We start from the raw sequence: 20,473 nt of genomic DNA, 5'->3' as shown, positions 1-20,473 counted from the left end.
TTCGAAGATTACATACATAATTTTAATTAATTTATTTGCCTGGCCGAAATCACACTCAAAGTGTCCGAAATTTGGTACACTTACCCTAATACATTTTAAAATGAATAAAAATATTGACATAGCTTTGGGTAATATTTCGGCCACCTTGATTCTCATAGGTCCTTGCTCTTTTGGAATTCTTCCCAAAGCGACATTTTAGTAATTAGAGGAACAAAAGAACTGTCCGAAATTGCAAGCTGGACGAAATTTGGTACAGTTACCCTATCTATCTCCGAAAGGACAAAAATGAAAACACGAAGGAATATAACAAAGTGGAAAAACTTGATTGAGTTCGCTAGATGAAATCTTTGCCTCCTAACTTGATTTTGTAAAATAACCACAAATACAAATGATAGGCACATCACATAGCATCATACTCAAAAAATTCAAACATTCCGCAAAGTTCTTTACACTGCGTCATCACTCTTTTCGACTTCCTTTCTGCATTCTCGCATAATTATATAAAGCAGATACAATATAATCAAATAAAAAAATCATATTTTCTGCCCTATGGACGAATGGAAAAAAAAGTAACCTGATTTGCAAAAAAAAAGTAGCACTCAACGTTGCCGAATTCTTTGATATTTTTCCTTCAATTTTACAAAAGGTATTAAACCAAAAGATAAAAACTCATTTGTGTTCATAAATGAAAGTCCATTGCTAAACTGTTAAGCTTCACGCTACTCTAACCACATTTTTTTTTCACCATTGTTCTCACAAGAAAATTTGTCTTAACGCACTTTAATGAGAATTTGCGTGATGTTGCCACTAATTTTAGAGTTTTTCTCATGTAATTCACATTTAAAAAAAAAACAGTCCCGCGATAAGTCTTCTACTTTGTGATCTTTGAATAAACTACATTAAATATTTGATGCGAACTCTGTATATATTTGATTTAAACACGTGACTTCTTATCAGTTCAATTATTGACTTACTTTATGAACTCTCTAGGTTCCGTCAAAATAATGTCTCGTGTTGAAAAACGACATTTTCTAGATAAGATAAGGAAGAAATTATTCAATAGAGTTTGTCAATACAAAGTATAGGTCAGTTATTGTATGATGAATCATATAAAGTGATTGATTTATTGTTCTAATATTTTATGCCTTATAGGAGTTAGAAATTCTGCAATAACTTCAATAGTTCAGTAACACTATTTCTTACAAAAGATTAAAATTTTCTAATGTTATTTTATGTGGTTTTCATCCCACAAGTATGTAAATCTTCTTGTTACATTACGTTATGTGGGAATCATCTTCAACAATTATATTAGGTAATAACATAGAAATTACTCTAAACCTCGTTTTGTGGTTTATGTTAAATTGCAGACATTGATATTTTGATGAATAAACTCAATTATATGATTCTCATTGTAAAAGTATATTTAAAGACTCAAGAGCAATTGCGCAAATTTAATACTTATTGAAATTATTTATCAATAAATCCAAAAAAATCTATAGGGTAAGTGTGCCAAATTCCGGCCAGCTTGCAATTCCGGCCACCTTTTTTGTTCCTCGAATTTCCATGAACTTTTTGATTTTACATACTCTAGAGATTATACAATGCAAAAGAATAACAAAAAATGTAATTTCGACAAACGAGATGACGTGAAAAAGATATTGGAAGAATTCCCGAAGGGAAAGGATAAGGAACTATGAGAATCAAGGTGGCCGAAATAGGGCACCAACGCTATGTTTATATTTTTATTCATTTTAAAATGTATTAAGAATGATTTTAGAGTAAATAAAGACGGTAAAATCTTTACAAGATTCCAAGCAACACTGTTTCAGAAGAAAGAATAAATAAAAATCAATTTGTATTTAAAATATTACATTTCAAACTTAAGACTTTGACGCTTGCATGCAACTATGCCAAAATTTGGCACACTTACCCTATCTCTCTTAAAATTCTTATCTAAAACAAGGATCCAGGAATTACCAAACAAATTGGTAACGTATTTCCATAATGAAACAAAAACAATTTAAAAATAAACTCTTAACGACGCAATTCTCCATCATAATTTGCATATCGTGAATTTGCATGGATAAAAGAAATGCGTAGGATGATGAATCTCGTGGGACTTGAGCTGATAATTGAATTTCTGACGTGCAATACAAAAAAGAAACGTACAATGATCACTTAAAAATCTACCATTTGGTTGATTCAAGAAGGAACTATATACTACCCAAAAAAAGCCTAAGCGGAAATTCGTAATTTTTCATCTTGGAACAACCATCCAAAAAAATGATAGCAAACTTTTGTAATGATAATATTTGAGTGGTTTTCTGAACTAAAGCACTTTTATATTATTTCTTATGTTGAGCCAGTAAAAGAGTGAGAGAAAGAAATGTTGAAAGCTTCAAATGAAATATTATGTTCATTTGAAATTCATTGTTTTCTCATTCGTTGATGAGAAAAATTTAAAAAAAAATAGTGAGACCAAAGAAAGAGAAAAGAATTTAAGACATTGTAAAGGAAAATTGATGCTTTAAAAATTCTGTGAAAATTTTGACATCATGATAAAAAGATCATGAAAATCATGATGTCATGATATGATGTAATTTTCCTCAATCTCTCTTCTCTCGAGCATTTGGAATTGCAAATACAAAAAAAATAATAATACTCTGCAATATTGCCACGAAAATTTCAAAAGAACATTTCAAAAAATCATCAAAATCAAATCATACAAATAACCCTTATTAAATATTCTCAATAAATTTCATAATCGTTTGAGAACTTATGGATCTTATACTTCTCTACTTCCTCTCCTTCTGCATTAAATGTTAACCATTATAAATACAAGGTATTATACATTTTTTGGATATCATGTACATATTTTGAAGGAAAGAAAATCTCACTAAAGACGGTTGAGTTAATCTCTATTTAGAAAATTAAACTGAATGGTAAAAATTAAGCGTGTATGTGTGTATAATGTACAAATTTTAAAAGCCTATACACCTAATACAATTTATCATTATTTAGCATATAATGAAGAAAACGTTACACAAATTTCGTGTAACGCTGATTGACTTCTCTGATAAATCTTTTTTATTCATCATCTCACTCACACTCTATCCACCTCCCTTTCTCTCTCACCTCTGTGGCTCTAGTTCGAGTGGGATTTCTTCTTTTTTTCTTTCTTTTTTTGCTTTTCTGTGTTAAGAAGTAACAATTTCAGTTGGTACACGAATTATCCAACCACAAAAGACTTTAATCACATTTCTATGTATGTTTCGAGAGAGACTCTCTAATACGCAAGTGTATCGTTTGGATCTAAGGTGAATTTAATGAAATAAAATACAAGTTGAGAAAAATAGGAGAATAGAAAAAAAAATAAATACATATATTGACCCGTTGCAAACCCGGATGTGTGGGTCAATTTGATTATATGAGTTTGTAAGTGATCAACATGTGATAGCAGCTTTTGGTTTAAGATGATATTGACACTTTGCCCTGATAAACCCTGAGGATCTCAGTGGCGCAATAGGCAAGACCGTTGGTCCTTGGGCAGATAGATAGGTAGATAGATAGATGAGCTAAAAGAAAAGCCGAAGTGAATTTGGTGGTGCCTGTTGGGATTCTTCGAAGGGCCGCGAAAATTCACGTAGAGAAAATGAGAGGTGTTTTAATGTGAAAATTATTTAATTCCTTAGAGTTAAGTCATTTTCACAAGAAAATCCTTTTAATAATTTAATTGAATACAGTTATTTGGGTTAATAGTGTATAATTGTCGATATTACAACAAAAACATTGGGATGAAATTTTGAGCTGGAAGACTCATATTCTTTTGAGCTGTCCCAAAATTCAGGATAGGTTTGAGAGAAACCCTTTTGTACAACACTATTTTGGTTAATAAGGAATGCAAAAGTACATATTACAAGAAGGGACACGACCTGCTAATAAGCATAAAATAGAGAAGAAAATATTTTGTCGCATTTCAGAGACTTTTTGCAACCGCAGCGCCGCCAGACGTTTGTCAAGTGAGTTATTTGTGTCTCTATCTCTCTCTCTCACAGTTGAATTGCGCGCGATTTAAGAACTTTCCATTTGAAGTGATATTTGCATTTAATTTCTTTTGTATTTCTGCAAGATTCTAGTAAAAGGGTGTGTTGTGAACAGCCATCCGTCTTTCGACAAAGATATCAAGAAGACAATTTCTATCTATATATGAGTTTTTATGTCTGTTATGTCTTTTTGGCGCAAAAATATTTATCATGACACCGTGAATGAGCGGGAAGTAGTGTTACCAGTATGGCTATCTGTAATTTCCATTAAACGACTTTAATTATTCCTTTTAACGAGCACAGGTCTGTCCTATATGATTAATATTAAGATTAATACTTTCAGAACTGCGAAAATGCAAAAAAAAGATAGCAAGTGTTTTATCATGCCTCTCTCTCGCGCTTCGCCCGAAAACTGACCGAATCACAGTTGGCACTCATGGAAAATTGCTCGAATTGCTTGTAATACGATTCAGAAAGCAAATAATACGAACAGTAATATCTTACTCATCGTATTACTCCACTAGAGTGTACTCTTTCTAACACACATAATTTTCCATTCGAAAGTTTGCATACTGTATACTTCTCTTTCCGGCTTTTCTTACTGTTAATATTAATCTTATATGTGACACCACGGTCAGTGTTGTGAGTTCGAATCCCGCCCGGTGCAAAAATCTGAATGTCTGGAAAAAAGACATTTTCATTGTAATATAACGTAATGAAAACACCGCTTCTGTCCAAAAAACTCCGGGAACATGGAAGAAGTATCCACATTACGAGGAAGGCGTTCCTGAGGGGGGGGGGGAATTCTGTAACTCTTGTGAAGTGATCACCTGTCAAAATTGGTGAACGCTAGCGAAAGAGATTCTGTAACTTTGCAAGAGATTCACGTGAAAGGATCACTTTGTCTTTCACTTTTCAATTTTTCGGTGAACATGATGTTATCACTCGGTGAAGCCAGTAAAATTTTTTTCCATGTTCAGCTTGAAAAACAGCACCACATCATTTCTAATACTCACTTCTAGTGTTTTCCATAGTTATTTAGTTCAAATATTGATGAAAATCTTAATTTTAATGAAAATTTCAACACAATTCCCCTCTCCGCTTCGCGTAAAGTTACAGAATAACTTTTCTAGCAGTCGTGAAGGGAAGCTCGTGAACCTTTCACTAGTGAAGCGTTCACAGAGTTAGAGAATTCCGACCCTGGGCGATCTACGATCAGCAGATTCTTTCAACACGACATATATGACAACGTCATTGAATGGTAACAAATTATATCCAGATACGATTAATAATAAGCCCTTTATTACATCAACGACTACGTAATGAATTACTAAAAACAAGGAACTACCCCAGTCACATAAAATGAAAAATTAGATTACGGACAAGCTATCGAAATTTGGTAGGGAAAGAACCTCTAACAGGGTTATACAAGGAATTTTCCATCATTTTAATTCTGGAGATTTAAATCAACGCTAAGACGGCGATGGCCGCATGGGAAGGGTGATAAAAAGACAAAAAAAATGTAAATGAAGTGAAGTACAATTCTGGTTTAACACTAAACCTACAAAGAACGGTACAATGTCACCGTCAAATTTTATGATTTTTTTTAAAATACACATGTAATATATTTTTCAGTGTTTAAATTTTAATTTTTTCCTCTTTTCCAAGAAAAATTTGTTGAGTATCCTACAAATCGTGGTCTATCATTTGACCGAGCGCGCTAGGAAAAACTACCAAAAATGGTCGGTAGGCTTAGTGTTAACAAGAAAGTGGTACAGTGCAAATAGATAAAAGCGGAATTTCGATTTGGGTCTTCTCCTCCTTTATTCTGTAGATAACATTTCGGAGCTAGATGGCGTTTTCTTCAGATATGAAAATTGGTGGGAAAATGGTGTCAAGGAATTTTCACTTTTGCATTTATGGACGATGTCCACATGAAGGTGGTCAGACTGGGATTCCCTGACACCCTTTTCCCACCAATTTTCATACCTGAAATCGAAATAGGTCGAAATTACGTGTTTTCTCTATTTGCATCAAGTTATCGGCCAAATTCTATATAGTAGTATAGTGCCCCCAAAAGGAAATCATGATTTTAATTGCACTCCTAATCGTTTGTCATCTAGAAAAAAGCTGCTCTTCCTTTTGGGAGACTGATCTATTTACTTCATTCCTCTATAGTTTCCTCTCCTGAATTATACATTTAAATGTAAATCTCTTTAAAAGGATCGAATTGAACTAACTCTGAAGAAGCCAAATTCATAATCCAAAGGGAATTAAAGTCAACGTCGTTTCATCACATTATTTTTTGGTAACAAATGATCCACCGGTTCTTAAAAGAGTTACTGAAAGACACGGTAGTCTTTGATCGTTTTCACAAATCTTTTTTTTATGGATACAAAATGTAGTCGGAGAAAGACAAACTAGTGCAGGGGTAAACAGTTGTAAAGAGCGATTCTGAGAGGAAACGTTTAGTCTTAAAAGCCTCAAATGGCTGTTAGCGACATCTTTGGATTACACGCGACTCCTCGCGAAACAAAGTAAGACTAAAGGCTTAAAGAAATGACCAGAATGTTTAGACCTATCAAGCCTTTGAAGCTTTTATAGCATTTTGGGGCCGTGTTATGACAATTGTTAAGTGTCATAAATTGAATGGATCTCCGAGAAGCCTATGATGTCAGCTGTGTGGAAGATAGCAGTGAATGTCTACAAATGAACGTAGGGGCTCTGACAAACTAGCAGGAGCTGAAAGAACCGAAAACTCATTTCATTTGCGAAGTTTTCGAGCAAGGGTGATGTCTCAATCTCAGTAGTTCGAAGGGGATAGGTGCTAGCTCCAAATCCTGCCGAGTTGTCCATGACTGACCAACATTTATTGATTATTCTGTTACTATTCACCGGTCACTTCTCGTCATACAGAGTTTTCTTTACAAAAGAAAAAGTGAAATTCCGAGCGCATTTGTTCAAATATCAATTTTTATAGAAAGGGGTCACCGAATCTTCCGAAAATCGTTACTGGTAAAAAACTACTTCGGAGAATGTCCACATATAGCGCTCATCTCACTTTTACTCATTAAATTTATAGTACAGATAAACAAAAGCTCAACATCGTTGAGTTTTTGTCTATATGTATTGTTTGTAGAAAACACGCTGAATGCGATTCGAAAACATTTAATGTTAAAAAAAATCTTGTGATCTAAATGGATTCGAACCCGGGACACTTGCATCATAGATCGAACACTTGATCATTTAACCATACTGAGCATCCCTTAAATTTACCAAAAAAACAATATTTATTCGACTATTTAGATACGACATAAGTTATGAATCTTTTAAGAAACTCTCAAAATGAACAATTCAAACACCTATAGAGGCAAAACACCGCAATCAACATACACACACTTAAGAAAACTAAAGAAAAAAAGAGATATTACATACTCTCAAGTTCTTTCTCAATAGTCCTATACCATTTTTACACAAGAAAGGTGTTGATATAAAATTTTCGACTGCTGTGAATTTCAGAGAGGTGAGGCCGCGAAGAAATTGAAATTGAACAACGAAAAAAAAAAGAAAAGAAATTCAATGTGAGACAAATTTCTTAGAATTATTCAAAAATTACATTACATTCTGCCTCATTCCCTAATTGAATATAATTTTATTATTTCGGCTGTTAATGGAATTCTGCCATCTCACAAAAAAAAGATTACTCTTGCTACATCAGCCTTTCTAATTCCAATTTTTGATTCCTTGAAATTCGACAGATAGCTCAAAAATCAAAAGAAAAAAAAAAGAACTCAGCCACCAAAAAAATAATTGGACATTTTTTTTAAAATAATTTTCAGATCTCTTTATAATCTCTCTTCAGCTGATCTTAACTCTTTTCGCTCACAGATTAAAATTGCATAATTCTCATGGGAAATTTCAAACTTATATGTGAATCACGCTGGTATTCAATGAGACACAGACAAAACCGAAATTATATAGTAATTTTATGCGAGAGAAAAGATCTGTGAGACAGAATATGTATATACCAAAAGGTATCTAGAGAAAATTGATGATTTTATCGTGGAAATTTTTTGCAATCACAAACTCCTCATTGATAAACTTCGTGAGAGTTTATTTTTAATTACATTGAATTCTTTTTTTTTCTTATGGAAAATCCCATATAACACTCTTTCTGTATGCTTCAGGCCCCCCAAAAACAAAAAAAAGCATACAGGGGGCTTTATCACACACTCATCAGTTTCACTTGTAGTCACTCATTGTGGCTGATTCCACTTTAAGTAATGCAGAGTTCTGAGAAATCGAACACCGTATCGAATATCTCGCAAGATTGTATGAAAATACGAAAAGTTTTATCATTTTTATGTGGAGTGAATAATGTGAAGTTTCTGGCTCCATCGAAGAACTATGTTATACAAACTTTTCTTCTTTTTTTTTTTACAATTTTCTGTATATTAATGTGGAAATTAGTAACTGAAGGAAATTGATTCATTGATTTTTTGAGAACTACAACATTTGTATTCATATAAAATTCACAACTATTCATCATCCATTCAGTTATTTCACTTGATACATCCCAATCCCATGTGAATATTTACGATTTTTCGCATGAATTAAACAAATTATTATTTTTTAATTTATTCATGCGAATTTCAATTTAATAAAGATTGGAATAGACAGTATTTTATTAAAACTAATTCAAATTTATCGTAGAAACGCATTAGATCTCTAACATAGGATTAAGTCATTACAAGTTGTCATACAGAACTTAGAAACTTTGTAAATTAAGCTAGATCTTATCGTGATATAATTTAGCTCCACAAAGCAATTGTGAAGCTAAATTACTTTATGATAAGGCTCAGTTCCATTTACAATTAGGAGAAAAAGTCCAATTTCAAAGCTACCCCAATTCAAAGGTGCCCCACTTTGCCCCTGTTACAGTCTGACCCTGGAACACCTTTTATTTTAGTCATTTTAGTAGAATTCATCCACTGAAATTTCACCTCTCACTCCTTTAAACTAAAATAAGATATGTTTATCTCTTTCCCTCAAATGAAATTTGAAATTAAAATTGAAAATGAAATTGAAATTTCAATTTCAATTTGACAGAAAGAGATAAACATGTCTTATTTTAGTTTGAAAGAGTAAGAGGTGAAATTTCAATCGATTGAATTTTATTCAATTGAAAAGGTGTGCCAGCGCTATTGAAAAGCAAATTAATTGTCTTTTTTTGTTAAATTGAAATTGAATTCGAATTTAGTGGTACTGGCACATTTGTAAATCAGGAAAATTACATGAAGTCAAAATTCACATTTGTTGTAATCTTTAAAATAAGAATAAGAATGCGAAAGAGTAAGATAGACATATGTAATATGTTTGAGATAGAAAAGGATACGAATTTCGACTTCATTAAATCGACTTGTTAGAATATAAGTCGAATAAGCCGATTTTTTGCAAAATTTGTTTTTTTTTTCGGGTACTCCTTGACGCCCTATATCTTCCTTGTAAGTACTACACCGGGAAGTTAAATATTCTCAAAGTTATAGGGGTTTCAAATCGTCAAAAACCTATACTCAGCATGTAAAATTTCAGCTTAAAATCGCTCTTCTGTAAAGTTGGCCATTCGTGAGTTACACGTTTTATATTCTGAGTTGTTGAAATTTTCCTGATCTAAAAGGTGTACCGGAGTCTTAAAAATTTTGCATGTCTATTTTACTCTTTAGCACTAGTCTTCTTCTTCTTTTGAACATCACAGCCAAATTAAATACAGTTCAGTTAGATTTTGAGACCAAGCGACGCGAATTTTGAGTTCATGAAATTTAACTGATCCAATGGGTATATCGGTGGCATAAAAAAAAATTAATTTTGATATTTATATAATAGAAATAGACAGTTAGATCACATTTCAGTTTGAAAGAGTAAGAAATAAAAATAAACTTCAGTCGATTGAATTTCACTTAACTGAAAAGGCGTACCAGCGCCATTAGTATTGCAATCACAATTAGTTGTTATTAAACTAATAAGAAAGATTTTTTTATATAAAACGCTTTTGACACTGCGCTATTCTTTTTTTTTTGTATAATATCCAAACAAATTTTATTAAATTCCTTTAGACAAATCTAATTTAATTTTACCGATTTTAAATTTGGACCCATAAGATTCTAATTGAATTTAATCATGTTTATTTTAAACCAGTAGTACGGTAAGTTTCTTAGGTAACGTCTAAAGATTTTACAGTAGTACATAAGGTAAGATTAAATTTCCCAAATGAAAAGTAAAAGAGTGTATAACGTCCATAAGTGATGACTCCACCCTAAATTGAGCATTTTTATGAATTCTAATGCGATTTATAGCTGTTACACACTATGAGAAATTTTTCTTTACGAAATTACGTTTTCTGTAAACCATTTTGAATCGTTTTAACATACGTTCAAAAACAATCTGGGATTTCTTTAAGTTTTAGCACTCCGCAAATTTATATCGCTTTTAAGTCATTCTTTCTACAGTATTTTCCTTAAATTTTATTAATGATTTTTAAGCTTTTATAACAAAAAGATGTCAAATTAACCGGTGAAAGGTGTCTAAAAATGAAATGTTCAGCTGGACTAACTACAAAACATATCCGAAAATCATTGAAATCGCTTGGGTCAATTTTGAGATAAGTCAAAAATTCATGTTTTTGGAGGGGATGAAAGGGGCGGAGCGGCGGAGGTAAGTTAGTTCACTAGAGAATGTTGATTTGTGGGAGGGTCACCGAAAACCGGAAATCAATACCTCTTACCGTTTAGCAGCCAGGATGATAATTAAAAAAAAAATGGATTGTGACAACCGCTCTCTCTTGGAGTTCGAGCAGTTAAAATGACTAAACATGGTTGGTAATTTTTGTACAAGCATTAGACCGTTTTCAGACTAGAGGTTTAAGTTTAAGGTCTCAAAATCGTAAAGAGCAACCAATTAGTTTGGATCTTTAGAATCCAATAGATTATTTGGATTTTATAATACAATTCTAAGTCAAAATTTTATGAAAAAAAAAATGTAGAAGGATCCACCTCATCCAAGGGAGGGAATGGAGATTTATAGGATGTTTTTTTTCTTGAAAGTTATGTAATATGGGCCATTTCCATTGAAAAAAAATCAGATTTTTGTAATTCTAAATTTACACAAAAGCTCACAATAAAAGGTCAGTTTTCAATCCGAATATCTCGTTGACATTTTTGGTGGTTTGTTTTAGCACTATTTGTCACTTCCAAGTAACCACACTAAAAATACCTTCATTTCGAAATATAAACAAGTTTTTTTATAGGAATTTGCTCATTTGATAACTCACTGGCATGCAAGTGTCAGATGAATATTCGATAGATGGCGCTATTACCAATGGGAACAGTATGAAAAACTGTTAATAAATTTTATTTTTTCCCATGTTGAGAAATTTCTCAATGGAAATGGTCCATTAAAATGCAAATTTGCCTTCACTCAGAGAAATCCGAAAAAGTTAAAATAACATTCCGGAAATGTTAATTTTACCCTCAGTGTTGATCCAAAATCAGTGTAAATAGGGTCGGAGGAACGTCTGTTCGACAGGGAACCCCTATTGACACTTTTGTCAAAATGTTGAAAATAATTTAATGTAGTAAAATATAAGTAGGGGAGACTGGGGCAAAATTTGTCAAAACGAAAATTTCAATATTCACTATTTTGTAAAATAATAGAGACTGAGGCTTGAAATTTTTATTATAGATAGCCTTCATGAACCTTCTTAAACTTACAAAGTTTCAAGGGATTTGAGGAAGGATTATGAAAAATAAAAAATAATAATGAAATTTTGAGCAGTATTTTTGGAATATTTGGCTTACAGATTATATCAATACTGATTAGCTTAATTTAAGAACATTTCTCGTTAAGATAGAGAAAAAATATCTTGGACAAAGTTGTAGAGAAATAAATTTCCTATAAAAATATGTCTATTTGATATTTTTAACGTTTGCGAGAGTAAAACGTCACAAATTATCCGAAGACTGACAAAATTTGCCCCAGCAATTTTGAGAATCTCCACAAAATCGACTTTTAGAAAATGATTCGAAAATCACATTTCTTTCCAGATAGAGGAAAATAGTCTTCTGCAGTGTTGTAGAGCAGTAAATTTTCTATAAGAATATGCTCATTATAAAACGTTTAAGTTTTCTTAGAGCTCATGAAGGAATTAAATATGCGTTTTGACAAGTTTTGGCCCAGTCTCCCCTAATATAACGTTTTTTTCTGTAATATACCTTTTACTATAAACAGAGATGTCCAAATGTCATATCCCAAATGGTGAATAGGGTGTCAATAGGTGCTGAAACGAGTTCTTAAAGTGTCAATAGACGTTCCTTTCACCCTATTACCCTTTTAGTTGTACTAGGGGTTAAAGGTACCCTTTTTCATTTTAATTTTACCCTTAATAAGGTGTAAAATTAATATTAAAAAATATTGATATATTTTTACACCTAAAGTGTTAAATATCTGAGGAAAAAATGTTAATCGCACCTTCCTTTTTTTGTCAGTGTTGGCGATATCACCCTTTAATTATTTGTATCGCTTTGTGACAAATTGTCCGGCTTTCGTATGGGTCTCACCTTCAAAATAGGTTTTCTTAATAACATTAAAAATGTGTGTCCGAAGCCTGAAAGTGTTCTCCTGCACAGAAGCACTGAGAGAAATCCGAAAAAGTCAAAATAACATTCCGGAAATGTTTATTTTACCCTGATGTATTGATCCGAAATCGGTGTAAATATTATGCTTTTTAGGTGTATTAGGGGTTAAAGTTACCCTCTTTCATATTAATTTTACCCTTAAAAAGGTGTAAAATTAACATTAAAAAATGTTGATATATTTTTACACCTAAAAAGTGTTAAATTTCTGAGGAAAAAAAAGTTAATCGCACCCCGTTTTTTCTCAGTGAGGGTTAAAAGAGTCATTTTCTAAAATGATTTACAAAATTATAGAGCAAAAATTCCTTATCAGTGTTACTTTATCAAGATTTCAATCTCATTCATCCCGCACGTTTTTCTCTCTCTTGGTTTTGTTTCTCTTTGTTCTCAACTCAGTCACAGAGCAATGAAAAATGAAGGAGAATTGTGTTGGAGATATGGGTTTTGAAACTCACCGTGATGGAGAGACACTGGTATATCCTCTCGGGGATGTCGTGTGAGCCACCATTGGTTAGGTGAGCATTACTATCAATCATCGTAGCTTCAACATCCCGACGATGATCATCATTGACATGACGATCACAGTTGTTGGTTGATTCCACCACCGTTTTCCTGGTAACTAAATCCTCCCCCTCATCCTCCAATTTCACTTTTTTCCACTGTTGTCCATCATTCTTTGACTCACTACCCTCATCCTCTGCACTGGATTTGGGTGATGATGGTGAACTATCATCTGTGGCATCATTGTGAGCCGATGATTCCCTCCTTGTCCTGCCCGCAGGTGACAAGGTGGGATAGATGGACAATTTGATTAGGTCATTATCACTCACAACTGTTAGACAGAGTCGGCACACTTGGTAGAATTTTGGCGGTACATTACACATTTTCACTGCAGCATAACACAATCAATTTCCACACACATACGATGAATATTTAGGTCGAATTTCCACAGAAGAAAAAACCCCCGCACTATAGGCGGGAGGGAGGGGTTCTTTATTTTTTTTCGTGTGTTGGGGATTTGCAATTGAAATTCACCCAGAGACGGATGAACCACAAAAAAAAAGAATGTGAGGAAAGGATGGATATCTTGTTTTTTTCGGTTTTCTTTTTTCGTTCCACTCTTAAGGACAAAATGAGGATTTTTTCACTTGTTTTTCTTTCGCGTTTGATCGAGTTTAGAGCACTAATTTTTACATTTCTTTTAAAACTGCCTGTTCTTTTATCCAAGTTATCCTGGGGATAATCCTTGTGATAATGGAGATGTTGGATAATACGGATTACGGGCTGTTTTCAATCGGTTTTTCGCGCTTGATGAATCACTGCACTTTGAGACACATTTTTTTCCTTATAAATTCCTATTTGCTCATAAAATCAGAGGCCCCACGATGCGTGCTGAGTGGCAAAGTCTCGGCGGAATACTGAAGACTGGTCGAGATTCACTCGGTCTTAGCGATGGTTGGTGCACATGTATGAGTTTATTGCTGATTAAGTAGAGATTCTCTAGTGAATATTTCTGACATCTGCAGCGGATTTTGGCGTTCTTCCTTTGTCTTTTGGGGGAATCTTTCACAAAAATCTCCCGATTATCAATAGTGTGGCCCAGCAGTATCGCCTTCTATCTCTCTCTCTCTCACTCTCTACGGGTTCCGGAGACAAAATCCGCACTTTCAAGCGTGACTCACTGTGATTTGAGAGTCTGTTTTTTTTTTGTCGTCACTTTTTTGATCGCTTTTGTGAGCTTTTTGAGTTTCTTGAGGCACGTCTGTCTCTCTCTGCTCCCGAGAATCGCGCTTGGGCTTCTGGGAGTATGATTTATTTGTCTTACCTCTCTCTATCTTTTTTAGCTTCTATCCCGACAGTGCCCCTTGCGTGTATGTGTTGGATATCTTCCACAATCCTCTTCTTTTCTTTTTTCCTCAAAAAGTTTCTCCTATCCACAAACCCAAGAAAGTTCCTGGACAAAGGCACACCGAATGACAGCCAGAAAAATCTTTTTTTACAGGACACACTCAAGCAATCTCTCAAAGAAGCTCCTCACCAATAAAAAACCACTGAAGTAATTGCTCTTGAGAGATTTTCAAAATTTAAACGGATAAAAAAAATTGAGAAATAACAATAAAAAAGGCGAATTGAGATAAGACGAACGACATAAAAAAAAAGATGATGGAGAGTTCGTGTGGCTTTTTGACAGACATCTGCCGCTTCACCTTTCATTTCCCAACACACTCATACACACGCCAAAAGAGACTCTGTGAGAATTTTCCTTCTCAGTCCCCCCAACAAGAAGAAATTCTTTGTGTTTTTATCTCTTCGATGCCGTCTTTTATCAGGGATTTCACACACACAATCACAAAAAGCTCTAAGCTGTTTTTTTTTATTCTCTTCACTCTTGTATGCGTCTTTTAAATACACACTCGATTTTTCTTAGACACTTTTGACCGCCTTCTCTGGTTGCCACATCACGAAATACACCACTATTCACAGGGTAGAATCCTTAAAACTACAAATAAATAGATTAGGAGGGTGTTCTTTGCTGTTTTAAAGTAATATTTTACAAAGCAAATATCGCAAACGACAACTGCACAAAGCCATCTCGCTGAATGATGGCTGACTATCAACCCAATAAACAATGTCGCCATCATTTTACACAGACCCCACCACAGATAGTCCCCTCAGTCACACTGACTTTCCATGGACGCTTCCTCTCCGTCAAACAAAAAGCCTCCTAGAAATTTTAATCTATTGCCAAATTCCCCAGGAAACAACATACAATCTTCCTACAAAGCCCACAACACAAAATCCTCAAAATCCTCCTTCATTTCCTTAGAATTATCCAAAAATTGCTCACTGAAAAACACTCATTGGGTTCTTTTCTGTAGAGTGCATTTTGTAAAAACTGTAGACGCATACAGATAAAGAAACCCTTTAAATGTTTTATGTTTCTCATTTCAAATATCCCACTTTTACCGGACGTGAAGCAATTTTTAGCAATTTTAGATAAAATATTTTTACTTCACGTGAAATATCTTTTTTTAATATCAAATTGTAAAAAAGTAAGAATTTCCAGGAGAAAGAAATTTCGGGTTAATGTTTGAAGCAGTGCCATCTGTGAATAAACACTAACGAATAAATTAATGTTTATCAGTGTAACAGTTTTTCGCTCGCATGCTCTTGCGCTTCTCTTTAGGCTCGAGATAGATAAAAATTGCAAGTTAAATTTCTTGAAAATTTCGTGAAATTTTGCCTCGCGCGCATAGCGGTGGTAAAATTTAAGATAAAATTTAATATTTTATTTCACTGCTCGAACATCAAAGAGACAGCAGTGTATATCGACGGCTCCATTCCATACTATGCTAAGTCGACTTAGCCTTTTATTACTCCGAGAGATGTATTATTCCTGAGACCGAGATCGCCAACTAGTGAAAATTTCGTGATCATCCGACGTCTGGGTAACGAGATATTCCATTTTTTTTCAAAAAAAAAAAAAATACACAGGAAGCATAGGAAATCGCCAACTTCAAATGGCTCTCCTGAAATGTGTCATTCTGTGATAGCATAGTATGGAATGGAAGCGTCCGTCGATATAATGTGTTTTTTGACTACCTAGCGAGCACAGTTAGCTAAAACACGCAGCATGTTCAGCAAAAATATGCTGAAAACGCTACCTTTTTCGGCTAACTGTGCTCGAAGAGGGTCACCATCCTGGAGCTTAAACGGTAAAAGATATCAACTTCCGGTTTTCAATGACCCCCAATAAAATACACAGTTCTGTCCGATATCCGGCCCTTCGATATCTGGCTGATAGCTGCCAAACATAAGCAGCTATGCAGTTTATCCAGCATGGATTAAAATGTTATAAGGGAAGAGCACCAGCGATCGTCAGTCTTCCTCGGATCGTCAGGTTTTCACCATAGTGTTGCACCAATTCAAATGACTTTTAAAAATGATTATCTACTTTTTACCATTTACCTGTTATAAGAATGCAGTGAATTAGCTAAGATTTAATTTATAAAACCAATTTTCCTTGCGACTCAAATTTTAGTATTATATAGTTGGGCCTAAGAGCTTTCGATCAGTGCCAAACCTGAGCCCCCACGACCCCCCTGACACGAGATAGAAGGGGTTAAAAAATTCAATTTTCGAATGGCAATATCTCCGGTTCTAATTATCGGAATTCGAAAAATTTTAGTGTTTTGGAAAGCTCTCGTGGAGTACTACAACTCTCATGACATTCCAATTTCATCCGATTTAATCGAATGTCCGATTAATTGAAAAATTGATTTTCGAAAATTTAATTTCGAATACACTCGACTCTTCGTTATCCGGCTGACGTGGGGACAAAATGACATTTTGGTTTTTTTGAATCTGGTCAACGTTTTTTATATTTTTGCCGTGGGAATTTGTTTTCTGTCGAAAAACAACAGAATTTTCTTTGTGGTGTGTTTGTGTTTCATTTTGTAGCACAATTGTGTCAAAAACTTTGATAAAATGAAAATAACACATTAATTCACTCTGGACAAATTGCATGCTTCGTAAAAAATCGTTTTGAATACATCAACCGCCACCGTTTGGCAGCTGTCACCCGGATAACGAAGAGCCGTGTGTATTTCGAAAACTAGACGATGCTTTTTCTTTAAATTTTAGTATGATGTAGCTAAGGTCAATACCTTTCCAATGATGGATCGCACTCTTCCCTCGATGTTCCCTGACCCGAGCTATAATCAAAAATGTCTTGACCTGACTGCATTTTCTGTGTTTATAATGCGATTTCGATGAAATTTTAGCCTATATTGTATCTGAACTCTAGATCTTTCTAACGATGAGTCCCATTCGTTTCTATACCAACCCGTATCCAGGCCACCAACTGTATCCACCAACTGTATACAATACAGGCCTTTATTATATATGGACCGGACTCTGTCTCTAATGTTTATTGATCGATTTCAATGAATTTTTTTTTCTTCAGTTGTCCTTCTGCACTCAAACTATTTAAAATAGAAAACGTTTGCTAGACGTGATTCTTTACGTTCTTTACCCCCAAAATTCAATTCACAATTCCGAGTTGCATGCATTTCGAGGTCATATGTAAAGAATCTCACCTACCATAAGCTTATCTGGGCTTATCACTGGTTTTTAAATATACTTGAAAAAAGTTACTACAGTGCTATCTCTCTATATGTACACTCTCTATATGCACAGCTTTTGTGTCGGTTGAATTCAAAATCAATTTGTTTACATTTTGACAAAGTAATAAAGAAAATTATTTTCTTGAGAACTAATTTTTCTTGTTTTTAGTTTTCTTAATTTTATTTTTTCTGTCTCATATTATATTTAAAATAACACGGAAAATTCTAGAACATTAAAAAAATGATAATTTATTAAAAGAAAGAAAAAAAAACGTTGGGAATTTCAAAAAAAGTTATATATTATATTATATTCAGAGAGAGAACTGTCAAAAAAAGTACCCAAACTGTGCATATAGAGACAGCACTGTAAAAGTTAAAAAACTCAAGTTTTAAGGGGTGATTCTATTTTATTGGCCGCCACTGTATGTAATAAACTCCGATTTTGTTCCAGCCGGGCAAAAGAAAACCTTTCAACAACTTTGCCAAAGTTTGAGCTCGATCGGAGGACGTGAAATTTTGGAAAAATTGCAAACATTTTTGAAATTTTGTAAACTTGACTTCGTGAATCTCTGATCGTTTTCTCTTAACAATCACAACTTCAAGCATTCGACGAAGACTTTTACACTTGGACAACCCTTTGTGCAGTGTGATAAGTAAATTTTATTCTCTCTAATGCTAATACAGTTTTTTAATTTTCTTATTTTTATCTTTTAGCTTGAGGCGAATGGAGGAAGTGGCTGGCATATTTGCTGCCTCCTGTGGCCCACCCAGAATCACGTGTGGACTCTCGTGGGATGTCATCCATGGCAGGCAAAATTCCAGAGGTGCGACGGAAGGTATCAGTTCACCGAATGCCTGGACAGGCAATTCATCTGTGATGTGAATGAAGCGAATGGTATTGGGACTTGGATAGAAGGAAGCTGGACATGTTGATGCCTTCTCCTCGGCCCCGGCCACGGCATCGGATTTACAATGGCGCTTCCGGAGTCGTTCAATTGTTCTCTGTTCTCGTATCCTCTGCACATCCCATTTCTTCCGGCGACGTTCGTCAATCTCAAATTTTAGATGGCGCTTCATGTAAGTCTCTTCGCGGATTTCCTCCTCACTCTGTGTGTCCGTTTGCCGCTCCTGGCCATCATCGTCCTCTTCTGCTTCAACTATTCGCCAACTGGGTACCTCCAAATTGATTTCTGAATCTCCTCGCTTCTCAATCACCTGCACCAATTCCTCCTCCAGATCCATCAATTCCCAATCTCGCGTCACGTACTGCTTACTTGTGCTCATAGACGTTAGTTTGGGTGCTTTTTTGCCTTGATCCTTGGTCGAAACCTCAGACAGTCTCCTCTTGGGCTTCTTTTCCTGCTCAGCTGCCTCCAGGACACCATCCGATGGTCCAGGAATGGGCGGTTCGGACACAGGCGGAGGCGGTTGTACCTCAATCGGACACTCAGATTGCTCCTCAATGGCTTCCACTTTGATTTCCGGCATTTGTGTAGTCGCCGGCGTGATGTTCTCAATATTTCCTGCATTGTTCAGCACAATCTTCCCAATGGGCAGCCCATTGACTTCTGGCGGCTTCTCCGTCATGATCTCCGCAAGAGATCTCTGGTTCACAATTCCCAAATCCGGCTTAATATCCTCCATGGTGTCACATTTTGCCTCCAAGTCCATCCGGAAGTGCGATTTCGGTGATGCTCCATTGTTCTTTGTCTTCAAATCCACCGGTGGCAATGTATGAAGGATACTGCGACTCTGTTTGAGATGCATTCGCCTCTCCATGCGCTCAATCTTGAGCTTCAGTGATTCATTCTCCTGCCGCAACGTCGAGATTTGTTTCTCTTTTGTCACCAACTGATCACTTTGCTCCTGAATCAGATCCAGATGAAGCAGCAGCATAAATTTCAGTTGCTTATTCTCCTTGATAATGGATATGAGATCGGAATTGGTGCTATTCTTAATGTAAGCACTATTGTCAGCTTTGTGGCAGTACAGGTGATCCAAGTTGTGTACATCCTGCTTGTTTTTGCTGCCACAATTGCGACTTGACATTTTCACACGGAAAAATCACAAAATATACCTTTCAGCACAAAATAATTTAACACTGTGTAACTTCTCAAAGGTCCCTGCAACAATTACAGCGACTTTAATCCATCCAGGAAAGCGAAAAAAGTGAACAAATGCTGCAATTGATATTGCGTATTTTGATACAAAAAAATCTCTTTCCAGACGCAATTTTGACATATGACAGACAGTTTTTAATTCCAGTGCTACACTCGAGGTGGCGCTTAGGTGCATATAGGGAATTTTTTTGAAATTTTGAATTCAAAAATGGTTCCAAAACCCGTCTGACCATCATAAAAGGACATCTGGATGTTATCGACGGTTCCATTCCATACTAGGCAGGGTAAAGTGATATAATTTGGAATTAGTGTTATAAGTTGGACAATTCGCCGGTACAAGTTGGACATGGCTTTTTTCTTGATAAATACAGTACAAAATTTGTTTTTAAGCACAAGGAAACAAATTATAAAACTAAAGCATTAAAAATATACAAATAAAAATGAAGTATTAAATTTATCAAGACAAAAAGCCCTGTCCAAATTGTACCATTGTCCAA

General features: G+C 34.8%; 2 protein-coding genes across 2 annotated transcripts in view; both read right to left on the bottom strand.

Annotated features, from left to right (window-relative positions):
* Positions 1–15,355, bottom strand: part of LOC129806603 (uncharacterized) — a 65,215-nt gene extending 49,860 nt beyond the window's left edge. The window contains exon 1 of the mRNA XM_055855309.1: positions 13,186–15,355. Within this exon, the coding sequence (XP_055711284.1) occupies positions 13,186–13,614 (429 nt within the window). The 5' untranslated portion in view covers positions 13,615–15,355. The remainder of the gene's footprint in view (positions 1–13,185) is intronic.
* A 3,137-nt stretch (positions 15,356–18,492) lies between these two features.
* On the bottom strand, positions 18,493–20,100 carry LOC129806601 (male-specific lethal 1 homolog). Its single transcript, XM_055855308.1, has one exon. The coding sequence runs from the start codon at positions 19,903–19,905 to the stop codon at positions 18,532–18,534; it is 1,374 nt and encodes a 457-aa protein (XP_055711283.1). The 5' UTR covers positions 19,906–20,100; the 3' UTR covers positions 18,493–18,531.
* Between the last annotated feature and the right edge of the window lie 373 nt (positions 20,101–20,473).

This window comes from Phlebotomus papatasi, chromosome 3 (assembly GCF_024763615.1).
Source record: "Phlebotomus papatasi isolate M1 chromosome 3, Ppap_2.1, whole genome shotgun sequence".
In the NCBI taxonomy this organism is placed as follows: domain Eukaryota; kingdom Metazoa; phylum Arthropoda; class Insecta; order Diptera; family Psychodidae; genus Phlebotomus; species Phlebotomus papatasi.
This window is presented reverse-complemented; position numbering and strand designations above follow the sequence as displayed.

Bases quoted from the DNA above. Each gene is read 5' to 3' on its own strand.
- LOC129806601 (XM_055855308.1), bottom strand. From the start codon at position 19,905: ATGTCAAGTCGCAATTGTGGCAGCAAAAACAAGCAGGATGTACACAAC.